Raw genomic sequence first — 27,164 nt, 5'->3', positions numbered from 1 at the left:
ACTTGTAATGGATCTAACAGCCTTCTACCCTGTCCCTCCTTACCTCCAGTTCTACTCCCCAGAGGCAATCAATCTTTAATTGTTATCAGTAGGCCTTAAGAAGAACACAAATTGAATGAAGTTCTTCTTAGGAAGAACTAGGAAGGTGAGTGAACAATTAAAAAGAACTTAAGGCAAAAATGACACCAGTCTCAGCAACAAGGTATAGCCATTTACATATCACATCCAAAAGCTGGCTTTTCCCAGGAGGCTGGCCAGAACCTCCCTAGGACTCCTGGGTCTCACCAGCAACTCTGGAACTCTGAACTCTGAGTGTCTGTGTAATATGCAGTGGAAAACAGCACAGGCCCTGGAATCAGATCCGGGTTCACACTTACTTACTAGTTGTGTGATCTTGGGCAAGTCCCTTAACCTCTCTGCGTCTCAGTTTCCTCATCTGTAAAATGGGGATAATACTACTTACTTCATAGGGTTATTATGAGGAGTAAATGAGATCAAGAAGGCAGAGCCCCTAAATGGTGCCTGGGAAACAACGTGTATCAGCACCTTCTCCCTTCCTTCCTTGCATTCATTCTCTGAGGTTCTTATCAGCCATGGCAACTCGCCTCTGGGGCGTATTTTCTGGGAAGAGGGAGCAGGAAGTGCAGGGTGTGAAGTGGGAGAGGCACTAACCTGACAGGTTAGGTGGATGAAGAGTCACACTGACAGACTACGGATTTCAGGCCAAAATCCCAGTAAGAATCTTGACAGAGGCCATGTATTATGTGTTCTTTTCAGAAAAATCTGGTAAGTACTGAGACCTATGCTGGATATGTGGTAAGAACAAAGACCTCTCTCACACATCTGGCATGAAGTATCTACGGGTTTCTGAGCATAGAGAGACACCTGTGCCAAGAATGTAAGTGCCTCTTAACTTACAGAAACACAGGAAGCTATCCCCTAAAATCCAACCCAACATAATCAGAGTGAATTTAACATGATGAAGACCAGGAAGGCGTCCTTTCCCCTCAGTACTCAGGGTCCTCAGCCCTCGAGCAGCAGCTACAGGGGGGCTTTCCCTTCTGTCCGGACTCCTGTTGCCTGACTCCCACATCACATTCTCCAGGTTCCTTAACTCATCCTTCTTCCACCGACTCCTCTTCCCTCCATTGCTCCCACTCCAGTCTGCTGCCACAGTTCCCCAAACCCTGTCCTGGGCCCTCGTCCTTTCTTTGTTATCCTTCTTCCCAACTCAGCAAAGTCAACCACTTGCACAGTTTCAACTGTGAGAACCTCCAAGACGAGTCCTTTCATCTGTGCTTTCTGCATTTCCAAGTAGCTCTAGACTCCCAGCTCAATGCCCTGTTGGAACCTCAGATTCAATCCGTATAACAGGAAACCCTCCACCTCATTCCTTCCTCCACTTTTCCTTCTCTTGAACATCTAGTGATGAAAGCAGCACACCCTTCTCTGAGTCACTTGGGTTGACAGCCTGGTGTTAGCCTCTGCTGCTCTCCTGTCCCTCTGCTCAGACAATTCTGCAGAAGCCGCCTCCACCATGCTTCCTGCACTATCACTTCCTTTCCATTTTCGTTGCCAATATTATCTCTTGATTGCATGACTGTTCAAGTCTTCTAAGCAATCTCCCTAGCAACACTATACACTGTGCATATGTATCTTTTTTAAAGCCCTGGCTCAAAAATTCTTTCCTGTTTCTCTAGTGCACACTCTCCAAAGTTCAAACCCTTATAATTGACATTAACAGTTTCTGAACAGTCCTCCACCCACTTTTCAGCCTTGTCCCCCAACCCATCTCCTGTACTTCAAACTGGATAATCTCATTCTCCAAACCTGCCCTGCTGCTGCTGCTGCTGCTAAGTCGCTTCAGTCGTGTCCGACTCTGTGCGACCCCATAGATGGCAGCCCACAAGGCTCCCCCATCCCTGGGATTCTCCAGGCAAGAACACTGGAGTGGGTTGCCATTTCCTTCTCCAATGGATGAAAGTGAAAAGTGAAAGTGAAGACGCTCAGTCGTATCCCAATCTTAGCAACGCCACGGACTGCAGCCTACCAGGCTCCTCCATCCATGGGATTTTCCAGGCAAGAGTACTGGAGTGGGTTGCCATTGCCTTCTCCTATGCCCTCCTAATTCCACCTGGAAATGGACACCTCTTCATCTTCCACTTTCCAAGGTCAAGCTATAATACTGTATCTTTCATGTAGCTTTTTCTTCTCCCTTCCTCACCATCTGGTCCCCTCCACCTGCAAAACAGAATGCAATCTCTATATCCCCTGGAATACCACAGCATTTTGTACTTCTAAGAGCACTCATGTCACTTCCTGTCTAGTTTCATAGTTGGTGGCATAGCTAGCTGTCTTCCCCACTAGACTATAAGTGGTGTGAAGGCACATATCACCTTTGTGTCAGTCCCTGGGCCTAGCAGGTATAAATGTTTGACACATATTTGTTTAATCAAATGGCTGAATGTGCTATAGTAAAGAACAGAAGTAGAGGCCAAAGAGGAAAAGAAAATTGCAAGGTGCAGATCATGCTGTCCAAAGTGAGATTTGTGTATAAAAAGAGAATTTAAAAAGCTCAATGGATTTCTCTTTCAAAGGACTCAAGTTCAATTCTGGGTTCAGCAACTATCTACCTATGTTACCTTGAGTGAGTGACTTTATTACCTCAAACCTGAGTATCCTTAGGCCCAAGTGGATGCCTCAGTGGTGCCTTAGAATCCTATTATTCTTATCTCCCCAAAGAGCAGTCTACTGTTAGTCCTGGCAGACTTAATCCACAGTTTAATTAAATAGGATGCTAAGAGAACTGGGACCATTGAACTTTAAAGCAGAGATGGCACACTTTTCAAGCTTGTAGGTTAGAAAAAGCTGTTAGTTTAATATCACTCAGGCCTCAAAAAGTTATTATAGACCCACTAACTCATTCCAATAAACCCCAGGATTCAGTTGTGTGTGCGAGGGGAAGCAAGACTCATGGCAAGACACAGGCCACCTTTCTCTTGGGCGGGAGTCCCCCCTCCGACACTTCCCTCTGAGATCACTTTACCTGACACGCTGAGGGACCATCTTTTCTCAGTAGGCCCTTTGGGTTAACCTGGTGGGTTGGACTGCTGACAGTGGAAGCTCCAACACAGAACAGGTGCTAAGGATCTGAGGAAGCCTGGGACCCCGAGGATGAACGTGGGTGCTTCACTAGGCATGTGCTGAGCAACAGGGTATGCTGGTCAGTTGAGGGCTTAGAAAGATGATGGTTTTGGCTTTGTCAAAAAGGAGGGTTTGAGCTATAGACAGCAAAAATTTGACAAAAAAGGAGAGATCAAGGCTATTTTGGAGAAAAGGTACTTCAGAAGTGATGATTTTAAGGCACTTCTGTTAATTATACTTCTATTTCTGTGAGCTGCTGAAAAAAAGCTATTGAAATTGTGAGCTGCGTTAGTAAGATGCTAGTGTCTAATGACAGAAAGTAACAGAAGACTCAGTCTTCTTCACTAGTCAGACAATATCTGGAAGGCTGTGCTCAGTTCTCAGCTCCCTGTCGGCTCACTAGAGGTTATCCAACAGAAGGCATTAGCGAGAATAAAAAATGTTTCACCTTGAAAGAAGCAAATTAACAAATATTAGGAGGTCTCTTGCAGAAGCACAGACTCAGTCTATGTTGCTTCAAAAACAAGACCAGAATCAGTGGCAAAAGTCAAAGGAAGGCAGCCTTCACAACAGAGAAGTCGTTAATATGGAGTTTTTAACTCTAAAGGATTAACTTGTGAAGGGGTGAGACCCCATCATTAAAGAAAAGCACTCTTCAAACTCTTACAGTCTGCACCACTCAAAACTGTCCCGTGAATTATACTGTCCCTGGATTCCCACCAACCTACATAACTCTTACTTCTCCATCAACACTCAGTTTAAATGCTGCTTCCTTCAACAGGATTTCCTGACTTTCCAGATAAGCTAGGTGTGGGTATTAAGTGCTCCCAAGCATTCTGTCCTTTGTTTAACATGTGTCTTCTCTGACATGTTTATGTGTTGTGAAAATAGGGGTTGTGTATTCCCAGTCTGCAGCATCAAAACTGGCATGCTGCTATCTGGTAAATGAATAATGGCCATCAATCAGGAATGCTACGGAAAGATATCCTACGATGACAGAAATCTGGACCACACTGATTCTCAGGCATCTCCTAACCCTCCACTTACATAACTTTGGTGTAACCTAAGATTAATGTTAGCATTTCTGGTAGTCAGAATCTATGTCAAACTTCTGGCCACTGAGAGCCTCCATGCCTTTTTCACTGACAATGTTCTATACTTGTGAAATTGAAATAACCATTATAAGGCTTCACAATCAAAAGGAATTCATTCATTTTACCTAAATATCTGGGTGTCACAAGATGGAAGATTAAATAGCCATTAAGTTACGTTTCCTCTGGGCAGATGAAGTAGATGTACTTTTCCCTATTATTTCCACTAAGCACAAGTAAAATTCCTGGATACTATATATAAATACATATAACATACATAAGAAGACTCTGGAAAGTGGAGAGAAGAAGGCAGACAAGCAAGGGACCTTGGGACCTGAGGAATGACACAGCGGTGAGTTTCCCAGGTTTTCTTTTCCTCATGTATCCAAAATTTAGAGCTGGAGAAGTACAACTTGGAAATACCAATGAGTACAGACCAATTAAAGCCTAACAAAAGGCTGCTCTCTTTAGTGAAAGACCAGGAAAGACAAAGAACTTTACATGATAACCACTCTCCTCCAAACTGACACCTCAGGAAAACACTATCTACCCACACCTACTCAAGCAAAGGCACAGTGGAAATTTTAGAAAAATTAATTACTGAAAAAATAGAATGACTAAAATAAAAAGCTCAGGAGTTGTGTTCAACAGCAGAACGGAGGAGATGGTGGAAAGAATCAGTGAAACAGAAGGCAAGATAATAAAAATTACCTAATCTGAACAACAAAGAGGAAATAAACTTTAAAAAAAAGAAAGAAAAGAAAAAAGAAACAAAAAAGGAAAAGAGCAGAGCCTTAGGAACCTGTGACACTATAACAAGATCAGAGTCCAGGAAGGAGAGGATAAATATGGTAAGGCTGAAAAAGAACTAAAGAAATAATGGCTGAAAACTTCCCAAATTTGTCAAGAGATGTAAGCCTACACATATAAGAAGCTGAGAAAACCCCAAACAGGAAAAACTCAAAGAAATCCATGCCAATAGACATCATAATTAAACCTCTAATAACTAAAGACAGAGGAAAAAAATCATGAGAGCAATAGGAAAGAAAAAAAGAAAATGACACCTCTCTGAACCTATTGGTAATTAACCAATAGGTATTGGTTAATTGGGAAGGTAATTAACCTTCCCAATAAATCTTTCGGTCAGAAACCCCATTCTTCCCTGAAAGCGTTGAAATTATTGGGGCTAAGAGGCTCAGGGAGTATAAAAGCTGGCATGAAAACAACAAATGATAAGGAAATATAAGTAAAGAAAAGGAAAATAATCATATGAGGAGAAATGATTCTCACATAACATGAAAGAACCTTTACACAGTTCAAGAGAAATTAGAGAAAACAGCAAAGTAGGAAGTTTTCTGTCATATGTACTATTTTTCCCACGAAATACAATGCTTAAAACACTGCTGCTTTCTTAATGCAGAGTTGAAACAATTTTACAGTAGAAATTTCTAAGCTTAAGATGAAATGGACCTGATCTTATATTAAAAAAGTAGTGACGATGTTAAAAAAGCAAAGGGGGGGGAAAAGACATTTCAAATGACAGCAGATTTCTCATCAGAAACCATGAGGCCAGAGGAAAGAAGCACACTATTTTTCAAATGCTGAAACAAAAGAAAGAAGAAAAATTGTTAACTGAGCAGGACCCCATGGAGCGTTTTCAGGACAGACTCCTCCCCCATATCCTCTGCTATAGCTCCTCTTTTAAGTACCTAGATAATAGTATCTGATGCACACTTCCTGAGCTGTTTCACAGATGCTAAAACCGCCACCAGTGGAAGAAATGAACTACTTAATGACCAAGAGCAAGAAGCACCCCCAGACCTACTGGTGCCTAAGGATAGAGAATGCCAACCCCTGCCCTGTTACTTCACCATCAAACAATCAGAGAATTGTGCAACAGCTGATGTCATACCCTGCGACCCTCCCTTCCTCACCTTTAAAAATGCTTTGATGAAAAACCCTTTAGGAATTTTGGGGTTTGTTCTATGTTTTAGCAGTTCCCAACTACTTGCTTGGCACTCTGCAATAAACACTGTACTTTCCTTCACCATAACCCATTGTCAGTAGAATTGAATTTACTGTGCAAGGGCAAGCGGACCCAAGTTTGGTCTGGTAACAATATCAACCCAGAATCCCATACCTGCAATAAAAAAGAAAAGTCTTCAAGACCAAAGGGAAACCAAAACATTCTCAATCAAGGAAAACTAAGAGAATCTGTTGCCACCAGACTTACACTAAAAGAATGGCTAAAGGAGTCCTCTAAATAGAAAGGATGAAAGATGCAGCCTTGGAATGTTAGGGGAGGCACACTAACCGAAAGCACCCACACTGGCCAGGTACCATAATAACCATCTGTGTGAGTTATTTCACAACAGGAGGTCCTAGTTAAGGAACATGCAACTAACAAGCCACCACCTACTGGAAGAATTTGGGAAAGGTCAAAAGGAGACAACACGTGTCCTACCACCTCCCAGAATCCTTCTCGCTGGCATCCATTCTGGCTGAACAACGCATGCACCACCAGGAAGGACCCTGAATCAGAATGACTGACTGAAAAAAACCTGGAAACTCATCCTAGCACCATAAAAACCAAGACTGCAAGCCATGCGGCAGAGCAGTCCTCCTGAGTTCCCTTACCCCACTGCTCTCCACCCAGGCACCCCTTCCCAGTAAAGTCTCTTGCTTTGTCAGCACATGTGTCTCCTCAGTCAATTCTTTTCCGAGTGTTAGACAAGAGCCCCCTTTTGGGCCCTGGAAGGGCCCCCCCTTCCTGAAATAGGAACACAACGAAAGATGAAAGAGTAGGTCAAGTAAAACTATGAGTAAACACAATATGCTTTCCTTGTCTCTCATTCTCTAAATTATGTTTGACAGTTAACCAAAAATTAAACACTACTGTGGTTCTCTTGTATGTAGACAAAATATTGAAGATGATTATAAACGGGAGAGGATAAAGGGACATAAAAGGAGGAATAGTTTCTACAGCCCACTAAAGTTGTTAAACTAATAACAGTAGACTGTGATAACATGTAGTGTAGTAAGTAGAGTGTCCACCAATAAAGCTATGCAGAAAGATTTACTCAAAAACACTATAGACAAATCAAAATGGAATTCAGAAAGCATTCAAGTAACCCACGGGAAGACAGGAAAAAGAAAATAGAAATAAAAAATAGAAAACAAAAAGTAAAATAGCAGACTTAAGCCCTAACATATCAATAGTTACAGAAAAATAAGTGGGCTAAGGACAAAAATTGGCATCATACTTAAAAAAGAAAAATGACTGAACTATGTATTGTCCTCTAAGAAAGTCACTTCAAATATAAAGATAAAGGCAGGCTGAAAGTGCAAAGATAGAAAAAGATGTATCGTGCAAATATTAATCAAAAGAAAGAAGAAATGCCTATATTAACATCAGATAAAATAGACATTAGGAAGAAAATTATCAGAGACACAGGCGGACAGTATACAATAACAACATTATATAATGAATACAAAGCAATCCTAAATGTATATGCACCAAACAAGACAGCTGCAAATACGTGAAGCAAAAACTGAAAAGAGAAATAGACAAATCCACAGTTACAGTTGGAAACTTCAAAACCCCTCTTTTAGCAACTAACAGAACAACTAAACAGAAAAAAAGCAAGGATATAAAAGAATTCATCAACACAACTGACCAAAAGGATCTAATGAATATTTAAAAAACATTTTATCCATCAATAGCAGAATACACATTCTTTTTAAGTGCCCACATAACATTTACCAAGACAGGCCACATCCTGAGCCAGGAAAAAAACCTCAATAAATTTTAAAGAATTGAAATCATACAGTATGTTCTCTGATCACAGTATGTTCTCTGAAATCAAACTAGAAATCAGTAACAGAAAGATAACAGGAAAATTTCTAAACACTTGGAAACTAAACAACATACTTCTAAATAATCCATAGGTCAAACAGAAAATCTCAAAGGAAATTTTGAAAAGAAGTGTATAAATGAAAATGAAAATACAACATACCAAAATTTGTGGGATACAGCTATGCAGTGCTGAGAGGAGAATTTATACTACTAAATTCATACATTAGAAAAGGTGAACATCTCAAATCAATAACCTAAGCTCTCTTCTCTGTAAGAAGAATAGAATAAATCCATAGCAAGCAGAAGGAAGGAAATAATAAAGACAAAAGCAGAAATGAAACGGCCAAACTAGAAAGAGTAAAGAGACTCCTTATGGAAAAAGAAAAACAGACGGAAGGAAAACCAAAGGAGAACGGCCATGAGATTCACTTTGAGACTACTGAGGACTGATAGGGAGATGAAAGGAAACAAAGTGAAGCTGCTTTAACTTCTTCTGGGGGGAGAGAACACACGACTGAGGAGTGCCCTGGAAAACCCCCCTAGAACCCTGCCTCAAAGGGTTGGTTCACTTCTGAATTCCTAAGCCTCAGGATGAATGTAATTATCTTTTCACGTTCTAGGCTAAGGCACAAAGTGAAAAGCAACAGTCTTTTGAAGGTTAAAATGTCTTATCTAAGTGTTCGAAAGATTAGCAACAAAATTTCCTACCACTATTTAAGGAGACAGTACAAAAGACCAACAGATGTCCATTAAGTTAAGGCACATACACTGGCTAAATTTACCTATTTTTACACATGACTTGAATATTTGTTGTTTTGATAATTCAGGAGCATTCCTTCAACCCATTGACAATACTGGGTATAGATTTTTCTCAAAAAGGCTTTCTTACCTCGTAGAAGAAGGGATCTCCAGCCATATCAAAGATGTTAACTTTGATTTCTCTGTCTCTGACTTGTACCCTGAAATGTTCAAATGAAAACAATCCCAAAGAGGGTCATGGCTTCTGTACTCATGTTAATATCATTTATGTTGCTTATGAATTTCAAAAGGTTATGTGAATGAAATTTAAGAGGCTTTTTTAGAACAAGCACTCCCATTTAGCTTCACCTTACCACGACAGTTCAGTCTATTCCCCGTACAAAACAAACGGTAGCTATTACTGTGCTGCTAAAACAAATTTATTTGGACAGTAGGAGCAAGATGAAGAAAACCAAAATGCTTGACTTCACTTAGTATGACATCTTAATTACTACTGGTTGTGCTTGTTACCATGCAGTACAATAAATGGTACAAATAAATAGTACAAAGTTGTATTACTGTTTTAATGATGTTTGTTCAATTTTCTTATGATCTTCATTTGAGCAAGGATAACAGTCAATCTTTTTCAGAAATTTGGAAGTAGAGAAAAGAAAAGGGAAATAACAACCATTCACATTAGAATTAACTACTGCTAACATCAGAGCATTCTTGCTCCTAGTCCTTTTATTTTCTAGAGAAAAATCACTACTGGAAAATGAATCAATGAAACATTATAAATAACTCAAACACTAAAGAAAAGTACAAAGATGAAAGCTTAAAAGTAACCCCAAAGCCTACCACCCAGAAAAAAAACCTTCATTAACACAGATGAGCATCACTGTAGACTTCTTTTTTATATATAGATAAGAATGATAAACATCAATATTTTTATAAAATTGGGATTATATTCATTTAAAATAAAAGAAAATTTTACTTTTCACTGAATTTAACAAAAGAAAGAAAAAGAAACTGAAGTAAACTGGGGGGAATTACTGAGTTTTAAATATAAATGTTCTTCATTACAGAAATAGCATTTCCTAAAAAATTCCTCTAAGGTTAAGAATAGAGATTATTAACAATAAATCAACAGATTAGAGTTCTGTTTTTTAAGTAACATGCTTCAGACAGCATTGGTAGGACTCCCTCTGTGGACTACAAGGAAATAGCACCTGCTCTCATTGTTTCTCTATTACCTCCTGCTTTGTTCATGATTATAATTCCCTGTCCAAGTTTATAACATGCACTTTCTATTCTGAAACCATAATTCCTGCAGTTGTTTTATATCACTTGTATATTTAAATCAGACTAACCACTACTCATCTCATCGTGATTTCTTCAGTCCTGAATTCTCTGCCATATTTCATCAGTCCTAAGATGCACATTTCCTTTCATTTTAACAACTGTGAATTCAGGATCTGTCTCATAAAAGGATGTGAGAACAGCAAAACAAAACAAAATATTTAAGAGTTTGAGAGCATCTGGAGAAGATCTTATATAACAACTCCTATTAGAAAGTTCTGTCACATAGCAGCTGAGAAGGGATGGAACTGAAGTTTATAAAATCAGGAAGTAACATAAATTGTTTACAAATTGGAACTCAAACAGGGCAGTTTACTTCAGAAGTCTGACAGAGGATATTACCTTAAGAAAAATGGTAATTCATTACCTCAAGCCAGTGCTTTCCTAAACTGTGTCCTGAAGACCACTTGAATCATAATTATGGAAAGAGGGGGAGAGTGTTTATATTGTAGAGTCCTGTGCCCCACCTCAGCCCCAGTAAATCAGAATCTTACTGGATGAAGCTTGGGAATCTTCATTTTTACAGACTCTGCAAATAGTTCTTAAGCATACTGTGATTTGAAGGATGGAGTGGGCTTCAATTGTTTTGACTGCTCAAAGAGTACCTCCCCTCCTCCTGCCAACTGTGGTTTAAATGGGTTCTTGCATCTTCTTTTTTGATGCCACTCTGCTGGCCACAGCTAACAGAACTGGGGAAAGGCGCCTGTCACCACCTGGACAATCAAAACCTTCCCTGGGATTTTAAAATTTGAGATTAGTTTTGGAAAGCCTGAGAGATACTGGCAGCTGTGGAGAGGGAGCCAAACGGTAGAGAGAAACATGTTGTAAAATCCCTCCCTAGTTCCAGGGATCTCTGAGACCCAGCTATATCCTCATGATTGGATTATGTGAATTGATCAATAGCCTTTTTATTCTCTCCTTTTTTTTTTTGACTTGAGTTAGGTTTCTGTCAACCATATCCTCTTCCTCACCAAAGGACAAAAAAAAAAAAAATTTCAACCAGAAACAGAACATAATCAACACTCCATATCTGCAACACTCTGTATCTGCAAGTTCTGTATCCATAGATTCAACTGAACTTGGACCAAAAATATTCAGGGGAAAAAAAACACAAAACCTTAAAATTTCAAAAAGCAAAATTTGAATTTGCTGCAAAGTGGCAACTATTTACATAGCATTAACATTGTATTTACATTCTATTATGTATTATAGTTATATAGAGAAAATTTGAAGTATTGAGAGAATGTGTATAGTAAGTACTACACTATCATATATAAGGGATTTGAACATCGGCAGGTTTTGATATCCACAAGGGGTCTTGGAACCAATATTCCTCAGATATTGAGATGACTATAGTCTATTGAATAAACCACAGCTCTATGGCATAACATGATAACTCTCACTTCTTAGATAAATAAATTAGCTACTAATATGGACTCAAAACAAAACTGCCTTAAACAGGATATACTACCTTATCAGTGAAATCCTGTGCCCTGAAGTATAGATACCCCTCACCACTTTAGTCTACCTTCTTGAATGCCGCCCTCATATTCTAATGTTGCAAACTTCCTCTTCAGGTGCATCTATCTTACCTAACAATAATTATTGATTGAGTATGGACTGTGTACTAGCATGGTACCAGGCACTTGGAGATTATTTATTCTAATAGTCTCTCGACACGGAGCTCATAATCTAGCAGGAGACATTAAACACATACAAATAATAAGACAAGATAATTTATGCTAACACCTATGAATAGCAGAGAATTTTAATACAACTGTCATTTTCAATTAAAATGAGTCCTGATCGGTAAAGGGGATGTTCAGAATGTTTCATGGGAACATGTATATTTCACAGCTTGAGAAGATTGACAGATGGAGAGACGAGGGGAGAGCACATTTCAGGCGGACAGAATGAAGGATGGCACTGAGAGAGAAAAGTATGACTGCACGAATTCAGTGTGCGTGGAGAGTAAAGTGTGTCAAAGAATGTAATGACAGAGAAGGGAGGGGCGGGCTGGGGTCAGAATACTGACCACTTGAACTTCCCTCTCTGGAGACGAGCTATCTACCTCCATTCTACTCTTCCATGGTGTGCTTTCCTCCAAATGTGACTGTCTCCCCAAGCTCAACCCGTCTTCAATCCACCTCCAAATAAATTCCCACTGATACTTAATTTCACTCTTCCCAGATCATTTTTGCTAGATTTCAAAAGGCTATAAAAATATCACTAAAAGGAAGCTCTCTGATAGAAAAATTTTCACATAATATTTAAAATTCTTGGAGTGAATATTTCAAAATTCTCTAAAAACGCACCTGCTAACAGGACCTGCTTACATAGACACATGTTTCCTGAAAAGCCACGTCTGCCAGTCAGGCTTTGTGCTGACTTGCCCATCACCAATCCCTACATCCCACTTAGAAGGCCTGGTGAACAGAACGTGCTCCATGATGAACGAATGACATGATCACTGCTGTCTGTAAAGGTCTCATTCCTCTCTGAACCAATTTATCTTCAGAATCTCTATTTCAAGACAGATCAGTTTAGAGGGGTTCTGAATTTCTATGAGATTTGCAAGCCCAAGGAAACAATATATGTACTCACTTTGTGACTCCATAGTCAATTCCAATTGTTGCAAGGTATTTAGACACAAATCTCTTCTCACAGTATCGCTTTATAATACAGCTCTAAAAAGGTAAAAATAAAAGCTTTGAGTAAAGACACTCTGGGAACCCATAAAAAATAAGCACATTTCTTCATTATGGTTTCTTCATCTACCCCTATGAGACAAATCTTTTTCAAAAGCCGAAATTATAAAATAACTGAAACAAGTACTAAAGGTGAAGTTTTTAAAGAAAAATTATTTCAAAATTCTTTCCTTAATACCAAATATGGGTATGTTTTCAATTTAGTGCTCAATCCTTATTCTCTCTTCTTTTGAAGACCTCTTCTACTCAAGAATAACACCAACATACTTTTAATAATAACACCAAAATACCTATCTCGACCTCCCTCCCCAGACCAGATCCACATCTCCAAATATCTACTAGACTAATTTCTACTTAGATGTCCAACCATTCTACAAATTCCACGTGTCCAAATATGAACTAATCTTATACATAAAAACAGCAAACTGCTCATCCTGCTGACATCTGTTTCCGTTAATAATACCATTTTCCCAATTACAGAGGATTAAATTATTAAAGTCATATCTGACTCTGAGTCTTTCTAAATCTTCTTTTCACTGTTTCTTCAATCTTTCTCTTCGTTCTAATTCCCATTGATACGACTTTAGTTTAGGTCTTCATTATCTACTCCTGAACAACTATAGGAAATTCTTTATTGGTCTTTATGCCTCCTTTCCCTCCCAATTTCAACCAACACTGCATACCGCTAACATTATTTCACTTCTCTAACTAAAAATCTTCAGCAGCTTCTCACTGCCAAGAGTTCAACATCCGAACTCCTCTGTCCATTATTCAAGACCCTCCATAATCTGACCCTAATCTGTCTTCTGTCTGAACTCTTTTAATATAAATCCTCCATTTCTGCCAAACTCCAGGCCTGACTTCCTGACTCTTGTCATTACTTTCCTTCCAATTTGGAATGAGCTTTCTCCCTTCTTTCCAAATCTTACTTATCCCTAAGCACTCTGGTTATAAGAGATCTTGCCTACATCTAAACTTCTCCAACATAAACTACATACATATATAGATGTATATATAAATATATATACAATGTTTTTATCATTCACTGCCTTGTTATCTTTTGCCTGCACATAATTTTATCTCTTCAGCTAGACAGTAAACTACTTGAAGGCAAGCACCGGTATTTTACTTTTATCTTGTATCTTCACATCTGAGGGATTAGCTCAGTACCAATGAAAAAGCAATTTAAAATGATTTGTACATTAACAGCAATCCTTAGCACTCATGAAACATAATTTACTTGATGCACGGGTGATGAAGCTTATTCTGCTCACTTTCCTGATGAACCTCAATCTAAATTAAATAGGACAGCTGCTTTAAAAAGTACTTAATAAGCTCACTGGGAACTGAAGGAAAAACTTTTTTAGAATAACTACTGCTAAGAAGCTACACTTTAAAAAACACTTTATAGCTTGAAAGCACTTTTCAAATGTTTTCTCTCACACTATCCTAGAAAAATAAATACAGCCTTTCTCTAAATTATTCATAAGATTAAGGGACCTGCAAGTCCTTTAACTCCAGTAGACAATTTAAACACTAGTCCTAAGTATTTAAAGAGATACACATTTAATTAATAGTATGAATAACCACTCCCTATAAAGAAACAGGGTTTCTGGGCCTTAGGATCTTACAAGCTAAGTTAAATAACATAAATATAGAGAGAGTTTTTTGCATTCTCTATTCCTCTTAAGTAGATTCTTAGGCACTTTTCTTTTTAAAAGCAGTTTCAATTAAAATCTTAAGGTTTGAATCTTTTTTTCCTCCCTAATTTCAGTTCAGTTGCTCAGTTGTGTCCAACTCTTTGTGATACCATGGACTGCAGCACGCCAGGCCTCACTGTCCATCACCAGCTCCCACAGCTTGCTTAAACTCATGTCCATCACTTCGGTGATGCCATCTAACCAACTCATCCTCTGTTGTCCCCTTCTCCCGCCTTCAATCTTTCCCAGCATCAGGGTCTTTTCCAATGAGTCAGTTCTTTGCATCAGGTGGCTAAAGGATTAGAGCTTCAGCTTCATCATCAGTCCTCCCAATGGATATTCAGGACTGATTTCCTTCAGGATTGACTGGTTTGATCTCCTTGCAGTCCAAGGGACTCTCAAGAGCCTTTAACACCACAGTTCAAAAGCATCAATTCTTTGGTGCTCAGCTTTCTTTATGGTCCAACTCTCACACCCATACATGACTACTGGAAAAACCATAGCTTTGACTAGACAGACCTTTGTCAGCAAAGTAATGTCTCTGCTTTTTAATATGCTGTCTAGGCTGGTCATAGCTTTTCTTCCCAAGAGCAAGTGTCTTTTAATTTCACAGCTGCAGTCACCATCTGCAGTGATTTTGAAGCCCAAGAAAAGAAAGTCTGTCACTGTTTCCATTGTTTTCCCATCTATTTAGCATGAAGTGATGGGACCATGATCTTAGTTTTTGAATGTTGAGTTTTAAACCAGCTCTTTCACTCTCCTCTTTCACTTTCATCAAGAGGCTCTTTTGTTTCTCTTCACTTTCTGCCATTAGGGTGGTGTCATCTGCATATCTGAGGTTATTGATATTTCTCCCTGCAATCTTGATTCCAGCTTGTGCTTCATCCAGCCTGACATTTTGCATGATATACTCTGCCTATAAGTTAAATAAACAGTGTGACAATATACAGCCTTGACGTACTCCATTCCCAATTTGGAACCAGTCTGTTGTTCCATGTCCAGTTCTGTTGCTTCTTGACCTGCATACAGATTTCTCAGGAGGCAGGTGATAGAATTATCCTAAAATTCATATGAAAGAACAGCTATCTGAGAAGAACTAATTGAAATATAAAATACAGGGCAGTAGAAAGAGGTGAGAATTTGCATTGACAGGTATTAAAATATAGTTTAAAACCAATTGAGAGGGTCTTATATTGGCATAAGAATAGACAAGTAGATTAGTAGAAAAGAATAGAGAGCTCAGAAATAGATCCCATTATACATGAAAATTTTAAAAGTGACAAAAGTGATATTTAAAGTCAATGCGAAAAATAATTTATTTAGTATAATGTTACTGGTACACTGACTATCCATCAGGGAAAAAAAATTAAGTTAGGCCCTTAACTTACCTATATGCAAAAAAAATTACAGGTGAATTTGTGATTTAAGTATTTCAGAATAAAACAATAAAAATTTCAGAAGAAAATGCACAATATATGTAGAACATCTGAAAACCTTTTCAACCAAGACAGAAAACCCAGAAACCATAAAAAAAAAAAGAAAACAACAGAAAAGCATAGTTAAAACATCTTGAAAAAGAACAAAGCAGGAGGTATACCCTCTGATTTCAAACTATAGTACAAAATGGCAGTAATCAGAACAGTAGGATATTGACACAAAAACAGACACATAGATCAATGGAGCAGAATAGACAGCCCAGACACAAATCTACAGTTAGATGGTCAGTCAATGACGAAGAAGCAATAATATACAATGGGAAAACACACCACTTTTAATAAATGGTGTTGGGAAAACTAGACAGCTATATGTAAAACAATCAACTGAACTACTTTCTCACACCATACATAAAAATACACCACTAATCATAAGGGAAATGTAAATTAAAACTACAATGAGATACCACCTTATACTGGTAAGAATGGTAACCAGTATATCTTACCAGTTATCTTAACTGGTAAGATACCACCTTATACTGGTATCAAAAAGACAATAACAAGTGTTAGGATGTGGAGAAAAGGGATCCTTGTGCAACACTGGTGGGATTGTAAACTGGTGCAGTCACAATGGAACACATTGTATGAAGGCTGGGCAAAAAAAATAAAAATAGGACAACCATATGATCCAGCAATTTCACTTCTGGGTACTTACCTGAAGCAAACAAAAACGCCAATTCAAAAAGATACATGCACCCTGATGTTCACTGCAGCATTATTTACAATAGCTAAGATATGGAAGCAACCTAAGTGTTCACCCATAGATGAATGGATAAAGAAGATATATATATATATATATATATATATATATGCACATAATGGACTATTAACTGTTATTTTTAAAATAAATTTTAAAATTTTATTTTTTTCATTTTAAAAGTGAAACCTTATCATTTGTGAAAACATGAATGAAATTTAGAGGGTATTATGCTAAGTAAAATAAGTCAAAGAAAGACAAATGCCATATGATCTCACTTATATGTGGAACCTAACAAACAAAACAAAAACAGACTCATAGATACAGAGAACAAATGGGTGGTTGCCAGAAGGGGTAGGGGATGGGGAAGTGAAATAGGTAAACAGGAATAAGAGGTACAAACCTCTTATTAAAAGAAGTAAGCCACTAGAATGTATTATACAGCATGAAGAATATAGTCAATAATATTATTGCAGTAACTTCATATGAGGACAGCTGGTTGCTAGACTTGTGATGATCATTTATGTCAAATCACTGTGTAACATACCTGGAGCTAACATAATATTGTACATCAACTATATTTCAATTTTAAAAAAGATGGGCATAATTGAGTATATACAAATAATAATAAAAGCAATTGTATGGCAAAACACCAAGTATTAAAAGAACATAACTGGGGCAAATATTCGTAACTCATACAGCTGGCAAAAAGTTAATAACTCTAACATCCTCAAACCAGAAAAACTGGTAAGAAAGATACATTGCCTAACAGAAAAATGGGTTTAGAATATAAACAAATTATGATGATTAACTTCTTGATGTTGAACCAAGTTTGCATTCCGGGAATAAACCCTACTTGCTAATAGTGAAATTTTTGATATGCTGCTGAATTCTATTCATGGATATTTAGGAATTATGCATTTGTATGCATATATGAAAATAGTATATATACTTTTCTTTTTTGAGACTATATCAAGTTTTGCTATTTAAGTCACCATGACTTTATATAAATAAATTGGAGTGCTGTTCATCTTTTTCTTTGCCTTGGAATAACTTAAATAACTGAAATTATATGTTATTTAAAGCTTAAATAAATCTTTTCATGAAGCCATCTGATCCTGATACCTTTTAGGATAATAAATCTTTTAATTGCTTTTTCCAATTTCTTTTTGTATGAATGGTCACTTGGGTATTCTACTTTTTGAGTCAATTTTGGTAATTTATACCTTGCTAAGAAATCCTCCATTTTCTCTGTATTTTGAAATATGATCCCAAGAACTGAATATATATAGTATTCTCTAATCTTTCTTTTAATTTCTTCCAGAATATGATTTTCAGCACTAATCTTGTAATATTTTGCTTTCTCTATTTTTCTTAAAATAAATTTTAGGCATTTTTCTTTTTCATTAATCTTTCCAGGGAATTCTTTCTCTCATATTTAAGGCCCTTTTTCTTCTGTCTTAAGTTTCTTTATTTTTGAAAATTCAGTTATACCATACCATTATATTCATACTTTTAAGGTGTACAGTTCAGTGGTTCCAAGCATATTCACAAAGTTGTACAACTACTAAGTTCTTTTAGTTTTTAATGTCTCCTTTTTATTTTTTTTATTTTATTTTATTTTTAAACTCCACAATATTGTACTAGCTTTGCCAAACATCGAGATGAATCTGCCACAGGCACACCCGCGCTCCCCATCCTGAACCCCCCTCCCTCCCAATGTCTCCTTTTTAGAAATGAGTTAGATAATTCATTTTTCTTTCAGGATTGCTTTCAATCTGCCCTGAAGATTTTGGCATGGATTCTCTCCTTTCATTGGTTTCTAGTTATTTTGTCATTTGCTTTGATTTGTCCTTTGAGCCAAGGATTATTTACTAGGGCATGTCTTTTTAACCTAAAATTATTTATCTGTATATTTTCCTACATTTTCTAAATTCTTTAAAATGAGTATGTTTTACTTTTATAACTAAGGCAAACATTTTTTAATTACACTTAAATATTTCATCTATGAAAAAATTATTTTTGAGAAAGGCATTCAGAAGGAATCCACTCCTACCCCCAAATAGTAAATAGTTGTAACAAAAGTATTTATTAAATGGCCCCTAATTTCCCAGTTTAACTAGTAAACTGAATTTCCTTATACATTTTGGTTTATTTCTGGACTCCAGTCTGTTTCACTAGTGTCTCTGTATTTACTTTCCAGTATCAATAGGAAAACTTTAGTAACTTTAAAATATGTTTTAATATCTGGTAGTGTTAGTTTCCTCTCATTTCTTCTCCTCAATTTTCTTGGTTAGTCTCACATTTAATTTTTCCTAAGGACTTTTAGTACCTTTTATTATGTTCTGAAGAAAAAAACTACTGATGTTTTAACTATAATTGAATGACATTTGTAGATTATTTTAAAGAACTGATATCTCCAAAATATTGAGTGATCCTAATTAAGAGGACACATACCTTTCCACTTGTCTAAGTAATTGCATGTCTCTGTAGAAATGTTTCTTTATATAGGTCTTGCTGCTGCTGCTGCTGCTGCTGCTGCGTCACTTCAGTCGTGTCTGACTCTGTACGACCCCAGAGACGGCAGCCCACCAGGCTCCTCTGTCCCTGGGATTCTCCAGGCAAGAACACTGGAATGGGTTGCCATTTCCTTCTCCAATGCATGAAAGTGAAAAGTGAAAATGAAGTCGCTCAGTTGTCTCCGACTCTTAGCAACCCCATGGACTGCAGCCTACCAGGCTCCTCCGTCCATGGATTTTCCAGACAAGGGTACTGGAGTGGGGTGCCATTGCTTTCTCTGTTATATAGGTCCTAAGACCTACCTATATCTTCTGCAGTTTAAGCCTGGGCACTTTATTTTGGTCGTTATTGTAAACTAAAACAGTTTTTCAAATATATAGTCCAAAATTATAATTCTAATACAGTAAAGCTGTAAGTTTTTATGTATTAATTTTGTCTTGTTGTTTCTAATAGGTTTTCAGTTAATTCTCTTTGGGTTTTCAGATAAACAATCATATCATTAACATATAATGGCAATTTTGCTTTCTCCTTTTCAGCATTTCGTACATTATTTCTTTCTCCCTAACTGCATTGGTTAATAAATCTAGAACTGTATTACATGAACGTGGTTGATACTGGACATTTTAAGCTATTTCTAAAGTTGAATCAAAAAAAAAAAATAAAGTTGAATCATTAAGCATAGCAAAATTTTAAAAGTGAGCATGCTCACTTAGCCAGTTTAGTGTTTAGTATTTAGTATATGACCTTCTAGAGGTCTTTCTTTTCTTTTCAATGCCTGGCACATAGTTTACATTCAGTAATCATCGACCTTCAGCTACGTTACTACATACATATACACAGATATATAAACAATACAAAATAATACTAAATGGAAAGAAAAGACACTAATAAACATTTACTGAGCATCAATTACGTGCAGGTCTTTGGCATAAACACTCCCATTAACAGCTCTCTGGGCATGTAGATCCTACTAGGAGTTGATTTTGACAGCAAATAATGATTGGAAAGGGGGGCTTCCCGGTTGCTCAGTGGTAAAGAATCTGCCGGCAATGCAGGAGATGCGGGTTTGATCCCTGGGTTAGGAAGATCCCCTGGAAAGGGAAATGGCAACTCAATCTAGTATGCTTGCCTTGGAAATCCCACGGACAGAGGAGCCGGGCGGGCTACAGTCCACAGGGTCGCAAGAGTCTTGGCGACTAAACAACAATGATGGAAAGAACACTGCAATGGGAGTGTGAAGACCCAGGTTCTAATTCTGTCTCAGTCACTGATTTGATGACCTTGGAAGGTTCTTAACTAACAGCTTCCACTCACCCTGAAGAGACAATTTGGATGAAGAAGAGGCGGTCTTAGAATTCACATGGGGATAAAGACCTCCATTCACCTCCTGCCCTCCCTACCCCCAATACTATGGGAGAGTTTAGAGTTGATAGCCAGCTGAAGCACCATTGGAGAAGGCAATGGCACCCCACTTCAGTACTCTTGCCTGGAAAATCCCATGGACGGAGGAGCCTGGTAGGCTGTAGTCCATGGGGTCGCTAGGAGTCGGACAGGACTGAGCGACTTCACTTTCACTTTTCACTTTCATGCATTGGAGAAGGAAATGGCAACCCACTCCAGTGTTCTTGCCTGGAGAATCCCAGGGACAGAGGAGCCTGGTGGGCTGCTGTCTCTGGGGTCGCACAGAGTCGGATATGACTGAAGCGACTTGGCAGCAGCAGCAGCAGCAGCAGAAGCACCATAGGAAAAGACAGTGGATCTAAGACTTCTTTGCGATAATGCATGTGGTGACACTATCAGAGATAAACACAAACAAAACAAAATAATGCAAGTTCCTTGACATCCACTGCACCTCCCTGTGAATCACTTCAGCATCAGTTACGCTCTCTTACAAATGAAATGTAGATTCTGGGCTCCACATCTACAGGGTAAATTTTACAAATCCCCATCCTCACACACAGCCCAGTAAGTTATCAGCTCCCAAGCTCTGCTGGGGTAACTGAACTTTTATTCTCCACCTCAAAGTCCTGTACGGGTCACCCAGAACGCTTGGGTATGTTATCCAAGCATACGATCTGACATGAGGACCTAGGCCTCCTCTCTCTTTGGGATATAGTCAACGGTTAGTGGCCACTCGAGACACCTTTTTAGGTGTCGGAGGGGGGCAACCCAAAGGTCAAAAAGGTCAGGAGAGTTTTTCCTCGTGGAGCCGTATCCCTCAGGAGACCCAGGCCTGCTCAGGGGCGGGGAGGAGGCCGGGCGACCAGGCTGTTGAGTGGCCGCCCTCCCAGCCAATCGGCACGTCGCTCCGCCGCGCTGCGGTCCCGCCCCTCCCAGCGCGATACTCACTTTTCCCACTTCGGCGTTGCCCATGGAGATGACTTTGATGCGCAGAGACTTGCCAGGCTCCTTCCGCTTCGGCATGCTGGCCTCCATGGCCCTCGCTCTCTCGGGGCCAGCAGCCTCGGTCTCTGCTTGTTCACCACGCTGGCCCGTCCCTCAGGCTTCCTCGTCCAATGGCGGGACCGCTGCTCTCGTCACCACCCTGGCTCCTCGGCTCGCCATCCCCGCCGCTGCCTGGCAGCGGGCGCTGACGGTTGGGAGGGTAGGGAACTGGAGGAGGCAGAAGAGAGTCTCGCGATGCTAGCAAGGGGCCGCGTGACGTCATCACCAGGCCCCAGAGATGAGGCTGCTCCCTAGGGTCGCGCGATCTGGCTCGGCAGTGTCCGTAGGCAGGAAGGCGGCCTCGCGGGAGGTGGCTGAGTTTTACATTTCATGGAGGATGCGAACTTATGGCCAGGGTGGGGTTTCAGGACCTAGAAATTTGTTAGGTTCGCAGCCGAGTGGTAGACATTTATTGACTGTTCAAGGCAGATTCTCAGGCTGGAAGTAGCTGAAATTACGGATTAGTTCAAGGTCCATCGGTGCGGATATGCCAAGTAGACCACGGTCCGTTTTGGTGTACTTTTTGTGGATTCTTCAGTACCCATGGGCACATCCACTGACCCCCTCTTCCAATATTATGTTTCCCTTGGGGTCCCTATTATGTACTTCTCGCCTGCAGGTGGAACGTTCAGATTAGACCTTTTTTACACTTTCACTTCTGTCAAGGTGTGTGTGATTGTAGCTGTGAGCTCAGTTTAGCTCGTTACCCTGCTACTCATCCACATTTAACCCCATCTTGTTCTCACCTTTAGCTGAAAATATAACAAAATAATAATTCTGAGATAACCACTGTTCTCATTCCAAGCGATGAGACGGAACGCATCTTCTAAAATAGAAAACAGTTTGAGCAACTGTCGCTTTGGGGGTCAATATATTTAGCTACAGAAGATGAATAGAACTTGACAAACGTTTGTTTAGTGCCCTGAAAAAGAATGGCTGCCAATTTCCCACTAAATTATGAGGGGGAAGGTAGCATTGCTTCTGTTCTCACATAGCTATAAACGTTTTAAATACATTTCAGGAAGATAGTGACTAAAGGCTCAAAGTTTTGTAACAGTTATTTTAAGTTAGATTTTTCAAGCATTTTAATGTTAAAATTTAATTTTTAAACATTAAATGCTTATTAAGAAAAAAAGCTTATTTTGGATTGTTTCCATAGTAAACAAGTAATGTAACTTAGTTCGGTGAAGCTTCTAAAATTCTTTACAATTATGAGATATAAGTCCTGGTTAGAATTTTGATAGTTTAAAGCTTAAAAGAATTGGATTCATACTGATTTTCCAGATCTCCATGAAAATTTTCCATTTTCATGCTGATCTCTCAGTATGATTTGATAAATCAATAAGCATCTGTTTCTTTTATTTCCTCTTTTTTAATTTATTTTTTAATTAGAGGAAAATTGCTTTACAATGTTGTGTTGGTTTCTGCCATACTGACCCTGCAATGGCACCCTACTCCAGTACTTTTGCCTAGAAAATCCCGTGGACGGAGGAGCCTGGTAGGCTGCAGTCCATGGGGTCGCTAAGAGTCGGACACGACTAAGCAACTTCACTTTCACTTTTCACTTTCATGCATTGGAGAAGGAAATGGCAACCCACTCCAGTGTTCTTGCCTGGAGAATCCCAGGGACAGGGGAACCTGGTGGGCTGCCGTCTATGGGGTCGCACAGAGTCGGACACGACTGAAGTGACTTAGCAGCAGCAGCAGCAGACCCTGTAATAGAACTGATATTGTGGAAGTATAATTGCAAAATGTCAAATCTTCAACTATTAAAGACATTAGGTATAATACTGTTGAGCATGAGAGCAGTGAAATGTGCTAAAGATTAAAATTTATTATCATTTTTTTATATTGATATTTTCAAGTTTTGAATATGTACAGCCATATTGTTTACTAATTGTGTTAAATTTGTTTAAAACAGAAAAAGCAAGAAAGTTAGCTTTCTTTTCCAGTCTAAGATAAAAGGAACAAAAAGAAGTATGTTAACTGTGTATGGAGCTGGAAGATATAGTATGTGGATTAGAAATGTGAGCTCTGGAGTCAGCCCTCTTAATCCATAATGTTGGCATGACATGGGTGTGTAGTGGCAGTCAGGGCTGCCCGTGAAGTGTATGGTAATCCCCAATAAGCAACAGTGGTATGCTTTCATTTACTCATATTTTTTATGTTTTATCTGTTACAAAAGATTCTACATATTTTTTTTATTAATTAACTTGTATTTTTGGTCGCACTGGGTCTCCATTGCTGCGTGGAGGCTCTCTCTAGTTGTGGAGAGCAGGGCTAGTCTCTAGATGTGCGGGCCTGTCATTGCAGTGGCCCCCCTTGTTGCAGAGCACAGGCTCCAGGAGCTCCAGCGTCAGTAATTGCGGCACACAGGCTCAGCAGTTACAGCGCAAGGACCCAGATCATGGGCTCAGTAGTTGTGGCACACAGGCTTAGCTGCCCCTCGGCATGTAGAATCTTCTGGACCAAGTATCTAGCCAGTGTCCCCTGTATTGGCAGGCAGATTCTTATCCACTGTACCACCAGGGAAGTCCGGATTCTACATATGTATTCTTTAAAATAAACTATGAAGTATGTCAGACATACTTAAAGATATGAATGATAATATGTAATGTCCACCGCTTACCTTAGGAAATAAAACATCTGCGATATTGTATGTACTCTTCCCCAAATGTACATCCCTCTTCCCACTCTACAAAACATTACAACTATTTGAATTGGCGCTTCTAACTTCCAGGCATTTAAATATTGTTTTACTATATATGTATATACACCTTGAAATATAGTATTGTATTGCATCTTTTAGAAATCTTTATTTTGAAAGAATTTCAAAAATAGTAGTGGGGAAAAAAATCTTGTAAACCCTTTATCCAGATTCCTTGTTAATATTTTGCTCATTTCCTCTATCAGTTGTGCTCACTAACTATGTATGCACAAATACACACACAATTTGTCTAAATCATTTGAGAGTAGTTTGCAGATGTCTTTCTTTATTCATAAACACTTTGATGTGCATTTCCTAAATAACAAGGACTTTCTCTTACATAGCAACAGCATATTTATCAACTGGAGGAAACATAACATTAATACAAAACTATCATCTAATCCTGTGGTTCCCAAACTGTGCACTGGGTGCCCCACAGCACCGCGGTGAATTCATGAGGGTATCTGTGTGATATTAATACATTCTGAACTTTCAAGGCAAGCAAAACTACTCACTTGAGGTTATGCACAGCTTTAACATTAGATGGTGCCATATTTCTTGGAAATGTCATGTACTTGGGAAGCTGGGTTTTTTCAGTGTTTGTGATAAAAAGTACAGTGCAAAAATCAATGAGAACAGGAAATGAGGGTGGTCTTACCCAAACTGATTCCAGGATTCGAGAAGTTGTGCAGTGCACAATAGCTGCATAAATCCCATTAGTAAATAATTGTGGTTATTTAAGAATGAAATAAAAATGCCATTTTTCTTTTAGTTTATGTGTAATATTTTTTTCAAATGGCAACTAAATTGTTAGAGCATAAATATTTAATAAGTTGTTTGGAACTAGATTTTTTTTTTGGCCAAGGAACACTGTGAAAAAATTACTGAGACACTGAGGGCACCTTGAACCAAGAACATGGGAAATTTTGATCAAACTCAACAGTCCTTATTCAGATTTTACCATTTACTCTAATAGTATTCTCTGTAACTATGTTCTTTACCCCTGGTCTGGAGCCTAATCCAGCATCATTTAGTTGTCATATATCTTCAGTCTTTTTTTAATCTGAATTTATTTTTAGAATATCCCTCAATTTGTGTTTGGTGTATTCTTGTGATTAGATTCAGTTGTTTTTAAGATAGGGAGATTATTCTCCCTGGGCCAGACCTCAGGTTGTTAAAGTGAAAGTCGCTCAGTTGTGTCTGACTCTTTGCGATCCCATGGACTATACAGTCCATGGCATTCTCCAGGCCAGAATACTGGAGTGAGTAACCTTTCCCTTCTCCAGGGGATCTTCCCAATCCAGGGATTGAACCCAGGTCTCTCGCATTGCAGGCGGATTCTTTACGAGCTTTGCCACAAGAGAAGCCCTTGTTAAGGGAAGTTTGCTAACGAAAGTTCTTAAATGGGACAAGATTTTTCTGGTGAGAGATATTCAGAGAGTGAAAAAGATTCAGTGTGAGGGAGGTTCTCTCCATTGCTGGCTTTGAAGATGGAAGGGGCCACACAGCAAAGACCTTAGTGGGCTCTCAGAGCTGAGAGGGAATCCCTATAGCTAGCGAGAAAACGGGCACCTCAATCCTACCACCTCAAGTAAATGAATTCTGCCAAAAACCTGCATAATGGGAAGGAACTCTTGAGTTGCAGGTGAGGACACAGCTATCTGTCACCCTGTTGCAGCCTTGTGAGATTTCTGATCCAGAGAACAAGTTACTCCTTGCTGGGATTTCTGACCTACAGAACTGTGAGATATGAAATGTTTGAAGCTGTTGTTATATAGCAACAGAAAACAAATACACATACTGAATAACTTTGTATTAGATTCAATTTATTGAGAAGCTCTCTTTCTAGTTTGGCAGTGAAAGTCCCTATAGACCAAGTCTCCCACTGATAACTATAAACTCTGAAAGAAATGCAGAACAATGACCTGGGGATTCAGAAGGGTAATGTAATAATCAGGCAGATGATGGAGGGGAGTAAAAAAACATAGAGAAGCATCTGGCATGGGATAAGTTTCTCCTGAGCAATACAAGGACCTTGGAAGATACTCTGACTAGCCCTTTCTGTCTTAGGTGTGAGTTCCAAGATTTTGGTTCTGAGCATGCACTGTGCTCTATCAGAGGACATGAGACACCTACACCCTCATCCGACTATCATCCATAGGACTGTGTGACTGAAACATTTCCTATCCCATAGGGTATTTTCTGTAAAATGAAAATATGCATAAAATTTACCATTCTGATCATTTTAAAGTGTACAGTTCAGTGGCATTAAGTGCATTCACATTGTATGCAACCATTACTACAATCCACCTCCAGATCTTTTTCATCTTTCCAAACTGAAACTCTGTCCCCATTAAACATCAGTTTCCCCTCCTCTTTCCCCCTACTCCTGGCAACCACCATTCTCCTTCTGTCTCTATGCACTTGACTACTCTTGGCACCTCATTTGAGTGGAATCGCACAGTATTTGTCCTTTTCTGACTGGTTTATTTCACTTAGCATAATGTCTTCAAGGTTCCTATATAATATTCTTATAATGGGACTGCCATTTCTCCCCTTGAGAGGTGTTGCAGGGAATGTCTATGTCTTCTTTCCCTTGAATCTGGGTGGCTTTATCACTGGGGTATAAGTGATGTTAATGACACTTTCAAAGCTAGATAATAGAAAGCAGTGTGATTTTCTTCTAGTTCTCTTGGAATGCTCACT

The 27,164-nt window shown here is 38.9% G+C and overlaps 1 protein-coding gene across 2 annotated transcripts in view; it reads right to left on the bottom strand.

Annotated features, from left to right (window-relative positions):
- DNAJC27 (DnaJ heat shock protein family (Hsp40) member C27) overlaps positions 1-21,939 on the bottom strand; it is a 37,988-nt gene extending 16,049 nt beyond the window's left edge. Inside the window, exons 1-3 of one of the 2 annotated variants that reach the window (XM_070799027.1) lie at positions 21,656-21,939; positions 12,793-12,875; positions 8,981-9,050 (exon numbers count right to left, since the gene is read on the bottom strand). In XM_070799027.1, coding sequence (XP_070655128.1) covers positions 8,981-9,050; positions 12,793-12,875; positions 21,656-21,742 — 240 coding nt within the window. In that variant the 5' untranslated portion in view covers positions 21,743-21,939. The remainder of the gene's footprint in view (positions 1-8,980; positions 9,051-12,792; positions 12,876-21,655) is intronic. The other variant, XM_019970610.2, reaches the window with a different exon arrangement.
- Positions 21,940-27,164: the final 5,225 nt, after the last annotated feature.

The sequence above is a fragment of the Bos indicus genome, chromosome 11, assembly GCF_029378745.1.
Source record: "Bos indicus isolate NIAB-ARS_2022 breed Sahiwal x Tharparkar chromosome 11, NIAB-ARS_B.indTharparkar_mat_pri_1.0, whole genome shotgun sequence".
NCBI classification, from domain to species: Eukaryota; Metazoa; Chordata; class Mammalia; order Artiodactyla; family Bovidae; genus Bos; species Bos indicus.
Note: the sequence above shows the minus strand (reverse complement) of the source record. Positions and strands in the feature narration are given on the sequence as shown.